Genomic DNA, 13,261 nt, shown 5'->3' with positions numbered 1-13,261 from the left:
AGTAAACCCCAAAAACAAAAAAAAAACCAAAAAAAAAAAAAAAAAAAAGTAATTCTGTGTGCTTGTATATCTTGGAAGTATCTTGAGTGAAAACAAAACAAAGAAAGTCTTGCAGAGGTGCCGTCCTCTGTGCGGCAGCCAAGAGCAAGGACTCCATCACAACTCGTGTCTTCAAAAAAGAGAGCATCCTGTAATAAATGACAGAACTAGCTAAGTCAAACAAAATAGAGGAAAACGAAAAGAGAAAATTCAGCAATGTCCAGCCTATCCGAAAGGGCAACAGTTGATGGCCAAAACACATAAAATCTTAGAACTGAATGTAGGGGAGATTTAAAGTATCTCCAATGATAAGTCTCCAAAGAGGGGCAGTGGGAGGTGTGCTAACGTGAAAAGTCTCCCCTACATTTTTGGCAAGCCAGTCAGCAGGGGAATTGCCCTCTCTATGAATAAATTTCCAGTTAACCTCAAGATATTTTTCAACTATAAGAGCCAGTATTCTTTTAAATATACCAACTAAATCCCAGAGTGGAGAAGTAGTATCAACCAAAATATCATAAAGCATTTTTGAATCCATCTCCACCTCCAACTTACGAAAATTGAAAATTTTGGCCACCACTAAAGCCAAAAAGACTCCCCAACATTCAACAGCCATAAATTAGCTTTATAGAAGAATTTCTTTTTCAAAGTAAAAATCCTACAAACTAGTAGATGAAAAAGAACAACTAGAATAGAATAAATCATTCAGAGAGAAATAATATTATAATGTGATTCTAGTTTTTATAAATTTTACATTCGTGGGACAACCAGATGAAGAATCTTTGTATTATGAAGTTGCGAAGAATAGATATAATAGCATCAGATTTTATTCTTGGATTAAAATCAAAATAAGCTAAACAATATCAACTTATAAACATATAACCTTCATCATATAATCCCCACGAGAACAGAAGAAATCATATCTCATGACACCCAATATTCTCTTATAGATAGAATACCATTAGTCGAAGCGCTAGAGCTATCACAAATACGGTGAAAGAAGAATGTCATTACTAGAATATTTGGAAACGACCAAAAGCGAAATCACCAAATTGATTTAAGCCTTGATTCAAGGTTAGACTCCTTACATAGGGTTGCTCTTCTATAAAACCACCCAACTCGAGAGTTTCGCTTCTCATGGGAATTCAAGAAGCTGCGTCACAGCTTGTAAATCTCTTTGTTTGCTGCAGCTCTCATGGGCTTGAGGAGGTCTATGCTATACAAAGCCAATCACACCTTATATCGATGAAAAAGATTAGCCAACATTTATATGCAAATGAGTTAGCAACGGTAAATATAAGAAAAAAATGAAAATGTAATTATTTCAAAAAGCAATGTTATAATTCAACAAGCACTCATTAAGTAAACTTAATAAGGGCACCTAGTTATTGCAGTTTAAAATGAGTACTCTTATTAAATATAATTTGTTACTTCTAAATCAGTTATATCATGAAGTAGCCGAAATTTAGACTTAATGCCTTTATATTAAATATCAATTCATTAGTTTTATAAATAAAATTATGTATTGGGTTAGCCACTTTTCCTTCATGATAGAAAAACCAAAATCATTGCTGTTGATCTCTGCCTAAGATTAAAATTTTCGCTAAGGGAATCACTTTGATGAAATGTGTGGTGTATGGTGCTTGCATTTGAAGCAACACTTCTGTTTAATAACTTTGAACTCAAAGCCATAAAAATTATTTGAATGGATTTTTTGGGAATTAAAAATGGAGCTACTGATTGTAAGGTCCATGGGCAGTCTTGCACCACAAAGTTGCATCTTAATTGTTATAAATTATTTAAACATCTATAAATGTAATAATGGAAAAGGAGAGTGATATCAGATACGAACTTTGAGGGTGGGTGCATATGCATAGAGGGCATTTCAAGAGGAAGTGAAGGAATAGCATTTGGGCTTCTAATGTTAATATGCTTTCCATTTGGTATACCATTGAGAATCTTTTGATAAGAAAGATAGTTGTGCAAAAAAGGAAAAAAAAGGGAAAAGAAAAGAAAAGAAAAGAAAAGTAGAGGAACAATGTTTTAAAATATTATTTGTAATTTTGAAGTACTATTTTTGCACTGTAAAAGCATGGTGGTGGCAAAAGATTTGGGACGATTCCATAGACATTCGTGGAAGAACCCTTCAGGTGAATAATTTCATATATTATTTAAATCATTTTTATTTATTTTCCCCCATTATGCTAACCTTCTTTTTTCTTTGGCTTGAGAGATTTTGGGTTCTCATTTTTGATGAGATTGAATCTATTTGTATTTGGGGAAGAATGTTTTCTAATGCATTTATGAGACTTTTATAATGAATTAGATCTTTTCTCCTCTCCGTGGATGTTGAAATCCTTTGGCTTTGTGACATAAGTTGTAGTGTCTTTTTTTGTGGTTATTGTTCTTTTAATAGTTCATATTTTTGGCTTTTGATTGGTGCCTTCACATAAAAATTTGGTGTTTTTACAAACGTCTGCCCTTCAGCAAGTATTAATGGTGACTCCTTTTGCCTCCTTTGTGGGAGGAGGAGGTCGGCTATTTGTTTGATACAATCATTTGTAATAGCTCCTATAAATATTGTAAAGAATAAAAAACTGTGGAAATAAATTTTTAGGGAATTTAGATTGTTTGCTCAAGATTTTTGTGCAATCATTTGAAATTCTAAATTTCCAAAATTAACCCCTTATATTAAAATCATTATTTTGAACTTTTAAGATGTCATGTCACAAATTTGTGGACTGACAAGCCTAATTTGGTTTGCTAGGATACGTTTTACTGGGGCCATAAAGTTGATCCCTAATAATTGGGATAAGATTAACTTATGTTTTATTATGATGATGACTGCTTGCCAGTGATATAGTTTGACAGATGGATTCAACGAGTTATCATAGTACTTATTAATTGATAAACTACGATGATAACACCTTTATTTGAATGGCTAGGCTATGCAGTGAATAGTCATAATGACAATGCTCAACCTGTGGACTAAGAATAAGGCCTTCCTTCATACTGAAACATATCTAAATTCAGTTGGGATAAAGCCTCAGATTTTTCACTACAGATTAATAGGAATTTTCTAGTCTCTTCTAATGGCAAGAACAAAAGGGAGCTTATAGATTTTATTTTCAATTTCCAAAGCTTTAATGATGGTTTTACTTCATGTTCAAGCTTAGGCCACCTCAATCTTTCTCTGAGCACTAATTTGCTTACCAAGATGAAACTTCTATGAATCTTTAATGAATCCTAATACCCAAGTATGATATCATATCGACCTTTGTAAATAACCCGTACCAACTTCTGAAGTGTTCATAAGTTATGAATGGAGAAAATTTAGCAGAGATTTTGAAAATCATGAAAATGATTTATAACGAATAGCTTTTATGAAAAGATCTTTAAAAAATTATAATGGGTCTAGATAAGCTGACGATGAAAGAAGAAGGGTGTAAAACTGTCAATATCTGAAAGTGTAAACTGAATTGTGTGTCGTAGAAAGATCAAACTTCACCTATTATGATTTCATGTATCCATGGTTCATTCAATTCTAGTAGAAACCTGTCAGTTTGACAGATTTTTTTTTTTCATATTAACGGATAAAGAAACTTAAAAGCTTGATAAAGGCTAAAAATGATCTGCTGTTGGAAAGTCCGGGGGTCTTGATCTGGTGCTGATTAAGGAAAGAAGGTATTGACTTAGATATCCAGGAAGAAGTCTAATGAAAAAACATGTGTTTTCTATGCTTTTCTGGCTGGAGAAAAGGGATGGTGTTAATCATAATTCTAGTCCAGTGGCAGTTACTTAGCGAATGAGTCAAATCAAGCTTAAGCTAATAACCAAGGAGTCAAAAATAAATTTTCTGGTTGGCAGCCAAATTTTTATCTTTGGAAATGGCATTGAGGGATTGCAAATTTTTTCCTCCACTGCAAGTTGATGTTATAGCACCGCCTTCTGAATACTCTCTAGTTGTTCCTTTTGTCATATTATAGATTTTTTAGCCTGTGCTGTTTAATTGATGTTCTCAGCACCAGAAATTGGCGTAGCTGTCTTGGATGAAAATGAAAAGCCTGTTTTTCGGGTTGAAAAAGCCTTGGGGTGTCTGTGCTCTTATGATCCTAGTCAAAGGTGTCATGAGGACTCGCGACCATTTTTGTATTGGACAATTCGTGACTTTGCATATTCTTATAGAAATAAGCTTGCAACTCCATCATCTGTAAGCTACCAATTATTTGGTATATTTATCAATTTGAAGTACATGAATTTTTTTTCATTAGTTTTTCATGAGTGGGTTTTTTGTAGGTTGCAGAGCATGTAATTGCCATAGCTGAAGAATATAACAATAAGAAACCTCCCATGCCATTGTTGGTTTTTTTTAGTGCAGAGGAAGTAAGAAAGCAAGCTGCAGCCTCTACCCAAAGATTTGAAGAAGGTATTAGATGTTTATTAATTGATATATTAAGGCATTTTGGCTTGTCAAAAGCATGCTGCACTTAATGATTATGGGTTTATTATTTAAGAAAGGAAATTATTAAGCTTTTCAGAATTTAACAAAAGCATTGCTCTTTTCTTTTGAGTTAAGGAATTAACTCCTTTCTTTGGATCTGGCAATACTTTGTGGTTTATGATGATTCCCCAATGTTTCAAAATTTTATCCTTAATTCGGACTTTATGGAAACTTGATTTCTGTATTTTGTGTGGGTTAGTCTAAAGTATTAGTTAAAAAATTTCTGTTTCCATCCTCATATTCAGTTTGTCCATCTCTCCCTTGCAATCTTTTGAAATCTTCATCATGATCATCATCGGATTCACTGAAGTAATAATCACCACATTAGACTGTGCTTGGCAATAAAATAAATTTTGATGTTCCAGCGCACTTCTCATTTAAAAATCTTACTAAACAGTTTAAATGAAAATTTGTCACATGTATGGCTTAGAGCAAATCTAATTTCTGCTACTATTTATCATGTCATCATCATTTAATCTTTCTTTTTCCATTACAAGATTTGTTGTATCACGTCTCTTTCTTTTGTCTTCTCCAACTTCTCATTATCCTCGAGACTTGCTGGAACTTGCAGCTGGTCCATCTAATTGGTTCTTAGCATGCATTCTTGTATTCTAACACTTGATATTCTTTTCACTTGACCCCAGGTTGAATTTTCATCATATAAACTAACTCCTCTTTAACTTTTGATTTATTAACATTTCTGTCTACAGTCAAATAAGGGCTCTTTTCGCTGCCTGGGTCCTTAAAGGTAAGGCTCGCCTGCTACTGGGTATACTATGCATTAGGGCTTCATCTTACTCGGGAAGCTAGGGGAGTGCTTTGCTTTTAACTAACATCACTCTGCTTTAAGCAGAAAATATTCTAATATTCTTTGTCGACCTCTTGCTCTATTAAACGAATTGCAAATTGAGATTGGAAACTGTAAAATTTAAGAGAGATTCATCTTAACGGGCCTATGTTAATACGATGGAAACTTCACTTTTTCTTGATAGATTCCAAATGTTTTGTTCATATGTTTGACATTTTACATTGATTACACTGGGTCATGCAGGAAAACCTTTATCTATCCTTGATGGCATATTTGTCGCGATAAAAGATGATATAGATTGCTATCCTTTCCCATCAAAGAGTAATGAATGCTGCACTTAACCTTGATTTCCTGAGGAAAATATGGGTAATATTTAGCTTCAAGTTCTCAGTTGGATGGCTCTGCTGCAGGTGGAACATCATGGTTGCATAATACAAGGGAGGTGAAAAAGGATGCAGTATGTGTTTCCAGATTGCGTAGTTGTGGTGTCATTATAATAGGAAAGGCAAATATGCATGAGTTGGGTATGGGAACGACAGGGAATAATCCAATCCACGGGTAAGGTGGACTTAGTTACTTTTTTATCTAAGGAAGTGTTATTGAGAAAAGTGTTAAAATGGTCCTCTGACTTTTTATCAGTGGTCATTTTAGTCACATAGCATAGAAATGTGTCAATTTAGTCTCAGATTATTTTAATGAGGGCTTTGGGGACTATTTCAGCCCATGTTAAAAGAGTATGGGGACTAATTTTGCACTTTTATAGACTTTGAGACTAAAATGACCCCATTTAAGTAGTTAGGGGGCTATTTTGGCACTTTACTTTATTATTATTTTGTACTTAATGTAATGTTTTAAAAGCTGCATATTACTTTGTTCTCGTCTTTTTATTGAGCCATTTTTGTGACTTTCATATTCACTGTGATCTTAATTGAACTCTTTTCTTTTATTTTTCTGTTCATTCTACTTTATTTATGAATTTTTCTTTGGAATGACCTTTGCTTTACTTGGATAGACTTTCTTATATGGTGGTGTAGTTGGAGACCATTATATTTGTTACACTAGAATATTGATATTTAATAACTCGGGTTGTTGATTTTGAAAATATTTTAGCCCAATTTGGAAACTTGGAATAAACTAAGGTGGGGATGGATGACCACAATGGAAGGATTGGTTAACTACTAACACATTGCTAGTCTTTCATTTTCAAAACATGAACATACATAATGACATATTGATAGATGTGGAAAATTCATTATCACATATGCTAGCATTTGATATAATAGTTGATGACAATATATAATAATTTAAAATCATTCGGAGTAAGAAGAGTTGGTTAATCTTAATCTTTTCATTCAAGGTAATTACAAGATGCTAAACTTTACATCTATGTGTAACTTTCAATTATATTCTCAGATGATCCACATTGCAATACTGATGTAGATAAACATTGCAACTCATAGAACTTTATTGTCACGACTCTTTGGCACTTTACTTTATTATTATTTTGTACTTAATGTAATGTTTTAAAAGCTGCATATTACTTTGTTCTCGTCTTTTTATTGAGCCATTTTTGTGACTTTCATATTCACTGTGATCTTAATTGAACTCTTTTCTTTTATTTTTCTGTTCATTCTACTTTATTTATGAATTTTTCTTTGGAATGACCTTTGCTTTACTTGGATAGACTTTCTTATATGGTGGTGTAGTTGGAGACCATTATATTTGTTACACTAGAATATTGATATTTAATAACTCGGGTTGTTGATTTTGAAAATATTTTAGCCCAATTTGGAAACTTGGAATAAACTAAGGTGGGGATGGATGACCACAATGGAAGGATTGGTTAACTACTAACACATTGCTAGTCTTTCATTTTCAAAACATGAACATACATAATGACATATTGATAGATGTGGAAAATTCATTATCACATATGCTAGCATTTGATATAATAGTTGATGACAATATATAATAATTTAAAATCATTCGGAGTAAGAAGAGTTGGTTAATCTTAATCTTTTCATTCAAGGTAATTACAAGATGCTAAACTTTACATCTATGTGTAACTTTCAATTATATTCTCAGATGATCCACATTGCAATACTGATGTAGATAAACATTGCAACTCATAGAACTTTTTTGTCACGACTCGGCCCGGTAGTTTTATAATATTAACTATTTTTCCTTTTTTTTGTTGGACGGTAACAATTGCATCTTTTTTTTTTGGTTGATATGTAACCCATAAAGGTATAATTGATTGTTATGGAGTCAAGTTTTCCTCTATTATTAGTGTAAACTATTAGCATGTACGAAGGTGGTACAACCACAGATTTGTGGTGTAAGATTTTCTTATGATGTTCAAATTTTTGATAAATATAAAAAAAATAGTTCCATTTTTTTGAACTCCAAAAATTTGGAAGGCAACTTAAGTGTAGTTGGTACGGGAGTCTGAAACATTGTTGGAATAACAAGGCTCTAGTTGTGGCTAGTGACTGTTTCTTTTTTGGCAATCCTATTTGGTTGAATACTAATGCTTGAAGATTAATTTTTTTTTTCTTTCCTTTTACAAATACGGGGATAGGATTTGGTTAAATGTCATGCTTTTCCATTTTGACTGTTGTTTTTTGTGTAATCTAACTACTCTTCAGAGTGATGCACACCTTGAAAGTTTAATGGGCTAATGATGATGATAGTTATATTAATTGAAGGCAACACCAAATGAACACTTAACATGAATGTGTAAAGATGATTAGGCAAAGACAACCGGTAAGCAAACATTAGTGGTTGGGGTGAAACTGCTGCTGATGATTTATCACTCAATAATTTGAAATTTGAACTGCGAGAGATAAGAGCTCTATTGCATAAGAGTCAAATCATGGTGGAAGAAATGACCAAAAATTCCATTTCTTCATGTATATGTTCTATGGAAAGTTTGTTTTACTCAATTTCTTCAAGCCACATTTGTGCCTCTTGAACAAGTGATTTTATTCTTCTTTCTGCACTTTTAGGTGTTGTTTGCTTATAAAATGTAAAGTTTCGCTTCCTCTAGTCTTTCTTGCCAAATTTGATGCCATCTTAGGTCTTGATATCTTCCAACAATATATTAGTATTGCTGTTATATCATCTATAGTTGCTCCTTAACGTTCTTCTCTCTAATTTTAAGTTAATTTTTACAAGTTTTAGCTATTTTGCAGGACAACTAGAAATCCACACTCACTTGACAGGTACACTGGTGGATCTTCTTCTGGTCCTGCAGCACTAGTCGCCTCTGGTTTATGCTCAGCTGCACTGGGAACCGATGGTGGAGGTTGCCAAAATATAAGCCTTGCTACATTTTTGTTTTGTTGAGGTACTGAGAAGCCATTAATATGTTTTTTGAAGACAGGTTCTGTCAGAATACCGTCTTCACTTTGTGGAATTGTTGGCTTGAAGACAACATATGGGAGGATCGACATGAATGGGTAGTGATGCTTCACTGCTATCTTTCTGTAATCTTCATTCTGTTTTTTTTGTTAGTTGCGCTATTTATGTTGAATGTACTAGTTGGTGAAAGACAAATGTTTTTGTGGAGCTCACAGATGTTTTAGAAGGAAATCTAGGACCCAATTTTTAGTGGGAAGAGATTGTGTGCGGTAGAAGGAAGTCCTGGGCTTACTACTGTAGAAGAAAGAGCTGGATGCTGTAGAAGGAAATCCAGGACATATGTATCGATGCTTTGGGTTTAAATTTGATTGTATACATTAAATGTCATGAACTGGTTTTAGGGCTTCAAGTTTTCAAGAGGAGAACATATGGTAGGTTGGAGATTAAATCATAAATATTATCTTTAGATCACTTGTGAAGTAAAATTTTTCGTAAATCTGAAAACAATGAAATAACAATAAAATCACCAAGCGCCTTATTTTTTCACTCATTTAAGCTTGAATTATTTTAATAAGCATTTAATTTGTAATCAAAATAACCAAGCGGAATAATTACAGTTTAAATTACAATAGAAAGAGAAATAACATGCATGTTGATTATTCTATTGAAATATGAGAAAATCACATGATAAATTAAATATTGAAATAACATTTGTGAACCTTGTATGATGTTCTCACATTAGAATGTTTAATTTAATTTGCAACAAGCTTTAGGAACTATATCCTTATAATTACCTTTTAATATTAATGTTTAATGAACCATATATATCTTAACTTTTTCATTTATATATATTAATACATTTGTTTTCGAAGAATCGTCTAAATATAATTTAACTCACCATGACCGACATGTTTTTTGTTGGCTTAACAGGGCTTAAAATAAGTCCTCTATTGTTGTATGGAGTATGCCACCAACTTATATTTTGTTGATACAACCGCCGTTAGCATAGCGAAGTGTGGGCCTTATTTTACTATTGTCTAAGATGGAAGAAAAATTATCAACGTGCATGAGCATATTATTATTCCGAACTAGTACCATAAAAGGCTGAGATTTTTAACATGTACTTATAAGTGACGCGAGAGCTTACCGCGGTACTGTAGCTGCTACAGTACCGTAGGAATAGTTATTGTGGGAGATGCTCCTAAATAATCCCGTTTTCCTTTCTTATGCTTTATTTTCTGTTATTCTTCATTCCTTTTTAGTCATTTCTTTATATATGTATTGTATTAGGCGGAAGTCAGTTTTTTGTGTGTTTTAGTTAGGACAATCCATTCTTTTCTCTTCAGGAGTTGTATCCAAGTGTTTGGGTGGTGCTCCGGCTATATTTCTCTCCTGAGGTGGTGATTATCTATCCTATCGCTCTTGCATCCCTCTCACTTTGCTGCCTCGCATTACCCCTCGTTGCAGGTCGCCCCGACAACAGTTTTTTTGCTGTTTTTCTACCGTTTCCTCTCTGTCTTGTCCTTTTCTTCACTGTCCCTGCCGATGCTGCCTTCCCTTTGCTGTTCAACAACCCACCACATCCTCTGTCACCGTTCCAGCTCTCCATCCTTGTTGCTATCGCCTCCAGCCCATTGCCAACCTTGCTGCCATCCTCCCAGAAGGCCACACAACCCTCCCCATCGATGCCTTCCCCCTTCCTAGCCTTCCTCGCAGCCTCCCCCACCGGTTGGCCAGTCGGAGGCCAACTTCTGGCTGCATCCTTGTTGCAACTGTCGCTGTTTCCACCCTTCTCCCCTGCTTCCATCAACCCAGATAGCCCTCACGCATCATCCTCCAACTATCTAATTGTTGTCTGGCCCTGGAAAAATCGATGCTGGCTTTTTTTTGCTTGTCAACCACCTTTTCCATTCTCACACCGGATTCCCAACCCTCACCAACCACCACTACCGTCCAAATTCCACCATCGTTGAGTGTCTTTGTCGTGTTTGTTGCTATTTTTTATTTCAATGTTTTTGATCGTAACCTCTATTTACCTTCCAGTCACCTTTTCACCATCAATGTGCAGGCAGAAGCTTCGACGAATGAAGTCAAACCTTCCCAATCTAGGGAGATTGGACTGAACCAACGAGAATGGGGGCTGGTCAGTCCCTTGCCCTATTTTGAGTTGTCACCCAAGGGGAGTGTACTTTCCCTCTCCAATTTATCTATATTTTATTTATCTGATTAGGGCTTTTTAGTTTTTGCTTCTGAGATTTATGTCATCAGCGTCATTTTTCCTTATTAAGAGCTGTATCCGAGGACAAATGGTGCTACGACTGTATCCTGCTCCATGATGGTGATTACCTCCGTATTTTTCTTACCTTTCCCCTCCGTTTGTGTACTACCTTCCCTTCCGAATGCCTCCAATCGTTTGTTGTTCTCTCAATTTTTGTCGTAACCCTTCTGCTTTCCTTCTTTCTTGCAGTAACCCCACTACCAGACTTGTTCTTTGATGTAACCCCTCCAATAACCTTTTTCCATGCCTTAGCACCTCCCCCTCCCCCCTAACTAGCCATCATCCATCTCTGTAACAACCGCCAAGCTGCCAGCCTTCCCTCTTTTTACGATTACCCCGCTGACCATCCACTTGCTCAGCCACCCAACTGATCACTGGTTTGCTGTCCTTCCACCCTATAACCTTCCATAAACTTTCTTCCTCTCAAACCTTAGCACCACGTCACTGACCTTTGACCTAGTTTTGTGCGTGTCATTGTTTACCTGTTTTCAAGTGTCTTGATTGTAACCCCTTTTGAATTTCAGCAGTAATATTTTCGTTTTTATTGCTATTTGGGCTAACTTCGGTATCACTTCACTACCTTGCCGTCATCTTTTCAGATCCCCAACAACCACCACCACCCATTTGATCTAACCTTTGTAGGAGTTAGTGTCATGCTTGTTGTCGTTTTAAATTTCTATGCTAGTTGGTTGTAATTTTCTATTTAATTTCAATACTGATCTTTACTTTTCTCGTTGTTGTTAGTTAACTCCAATATCATAAAGTTTTTAATGTTTGTATTTATGAAAAGCAAAGGAAACATACACAGACTTCCTAATCTATAATGATGGGCCATTGGGCCCACATGTTATCAGTACTATGAGGGGTAAATAATATGATAGTTGATTGGGATCTTTAAGAATGTATAACTCAATTCTTTTCTCAAGCTTGCCCAGTCATCTTCCACATAGTGTTGTTGTTGTTGTAGGGCTGTTGGGAGAAACTACTCTGAAATAATCCCCTAGTTTCACCACGAAATAGGGTCATAAGATTCGAGAAAATAGGAATAATAAATTCAAACACAGAAGCAAAATCAAAATAACTAGAAAAATGGTGAGAATTTTACGTAGAAAAACTCGAGAATGAGAAAAAATCACGGAGTCATACCACCACAAATTTACTATAAAAATCAGACATTTTTATAAAGGACTCACGCCAATTTCCTCTCCACGCACAAGGAAACTTACAGGACTCGCATTCCATAATATTTCTTCATTGATCCGATGGAAACAACACACGCTGAGATCCCATAAATCATCTCCGACTCTTCTCTCCTTCACCAGAAACTTATTGAAGAAGACCTTAGGAAGTCTTACACCCAACACATCATTACGCCGCTCAAAATTGGTTTAAAAACCTAGAAGGTGGATGTCGGCGGGGAAAAGTGGAGGGATGGTTTGTTTGTGGTTTGGGGGAGTTGCCCGTAAGAAGCTATCGGTCACCGGAATAGAAATCCCGTCGCTTGCCTCGGAAAGACGTATAGATTTAAGTTTAAAAAACAAATAGGAAAATCAAACTGACCCCATATTTTCATAGTTTAAATGAAAGAGCGCTTTACCTCAAATCCTGTATCTATCCCGAGGGATAAACACAAGGATTGAGATTGAGGCTCGATCAGATAAACTAAGATATATATGACGTCCGTTTGGTCTGCGAAACCGTTTTATTTGTGGACAAATTCCCCTATTTAATATAAAAAATTAAATAGGGTTCGGAAAAGCTTCCTATAAGGGCAAACCCCTATAGTTAATTACATCTTAAATGACCGAAATCACTTAAGAATACTCTCGATAAAAATCAGGATAAATTATCTTCAAGGACTTCAAAAGGATAGGACTTTTCAACTAAATCGGACAAAGATGTGTGCAAAAGGGAATGATTCAAACTTGGAATATTTATTACAGGATCCAAAGGAACAAGAACTAGGGGATGCCACAAATCCAGAGGAGATCCTCGGTGGCTTCCCAGTCTACCCTATGGTTTGGCTTCAGTTTCGAGGAGGAATGTTCAAGTGTTTTATCCTGCCAACTTTATTCAATTAGGGCTTACATTCGTGTGAAACGATCACACAAATAACCTAGAAGATGTGAGGATTTAGATCATAACGAACAAAACGAGTTAGGGCTTAGATCGTACAGCAGAGCTACACAAATGCCTAACGAAAAAGTTGAGAATTTATGTTGCACTAGGCGAACAACTTCGAAATCCTATGGATTGTTGTTTTAATTCTAGGAAA

General features: G+C 35.2%; 1 protein-coding gene across 2 annotated transcripts in view; it reads left to right on the top strand.

Moving 5' to 3' along the window:
- The window catches only part of LOC110024774 (fatty acid amide hydrolase), a gene marked incomplete at its 3' end in the record, with an annotated part of 11,234 nt that extends 2,428 nt beyond the window's left edge, over positions 1 to 8,806 (top strand). Inside the window, 6 exon segments of one of the 2 annotated variants that reach the window (XM_020724934.1) lie at positions 4,065 to 4,246; positions 4,333 to 4,462; positions 5,589 to 5,666; positions 5,756 to 5,903; positions 8,540 to 8,652; positions 8,731 to 8,806. In XM_020724934.1, the coding sequence (XP_020580593.1) occupies positions 4,065 to 4,246; positions 4,333 to 4,462; positions 5,589 to 5,666; positions 5,756 to 5,903; positions 8,540 to 8,652; positions 8,731 to 8,806 (727 nt within the window). 2 annotated transcript variants of the gene reach the window in all.
- Between the last annotated feature and the right edge of the window lie 4,455 nt (positions 8,807 to 13,261).

This window comes from Phalaenopsis equestris, unplaced genomic scaffold (genome assembly GCF_001263595.1).
Source record: "Phalaenopsis equestris unplaced genomic scaffold, ASM126359v1 Scaffold000273, whole genome shotgun sequence".
Classification (NCBI taxonomy): Eukaryota; Viridiplantae; Streptophyta; class Magnoliopsida; order Asparagales; family Orchidaceae; genus Phalaenopsis; species Phalaenopsis equestris.
The sequence above is the reverse complement of the archived record's forward strand: the minus strand, read 5'-3'. Positions and strand labels throughout refer to the sequence as shown.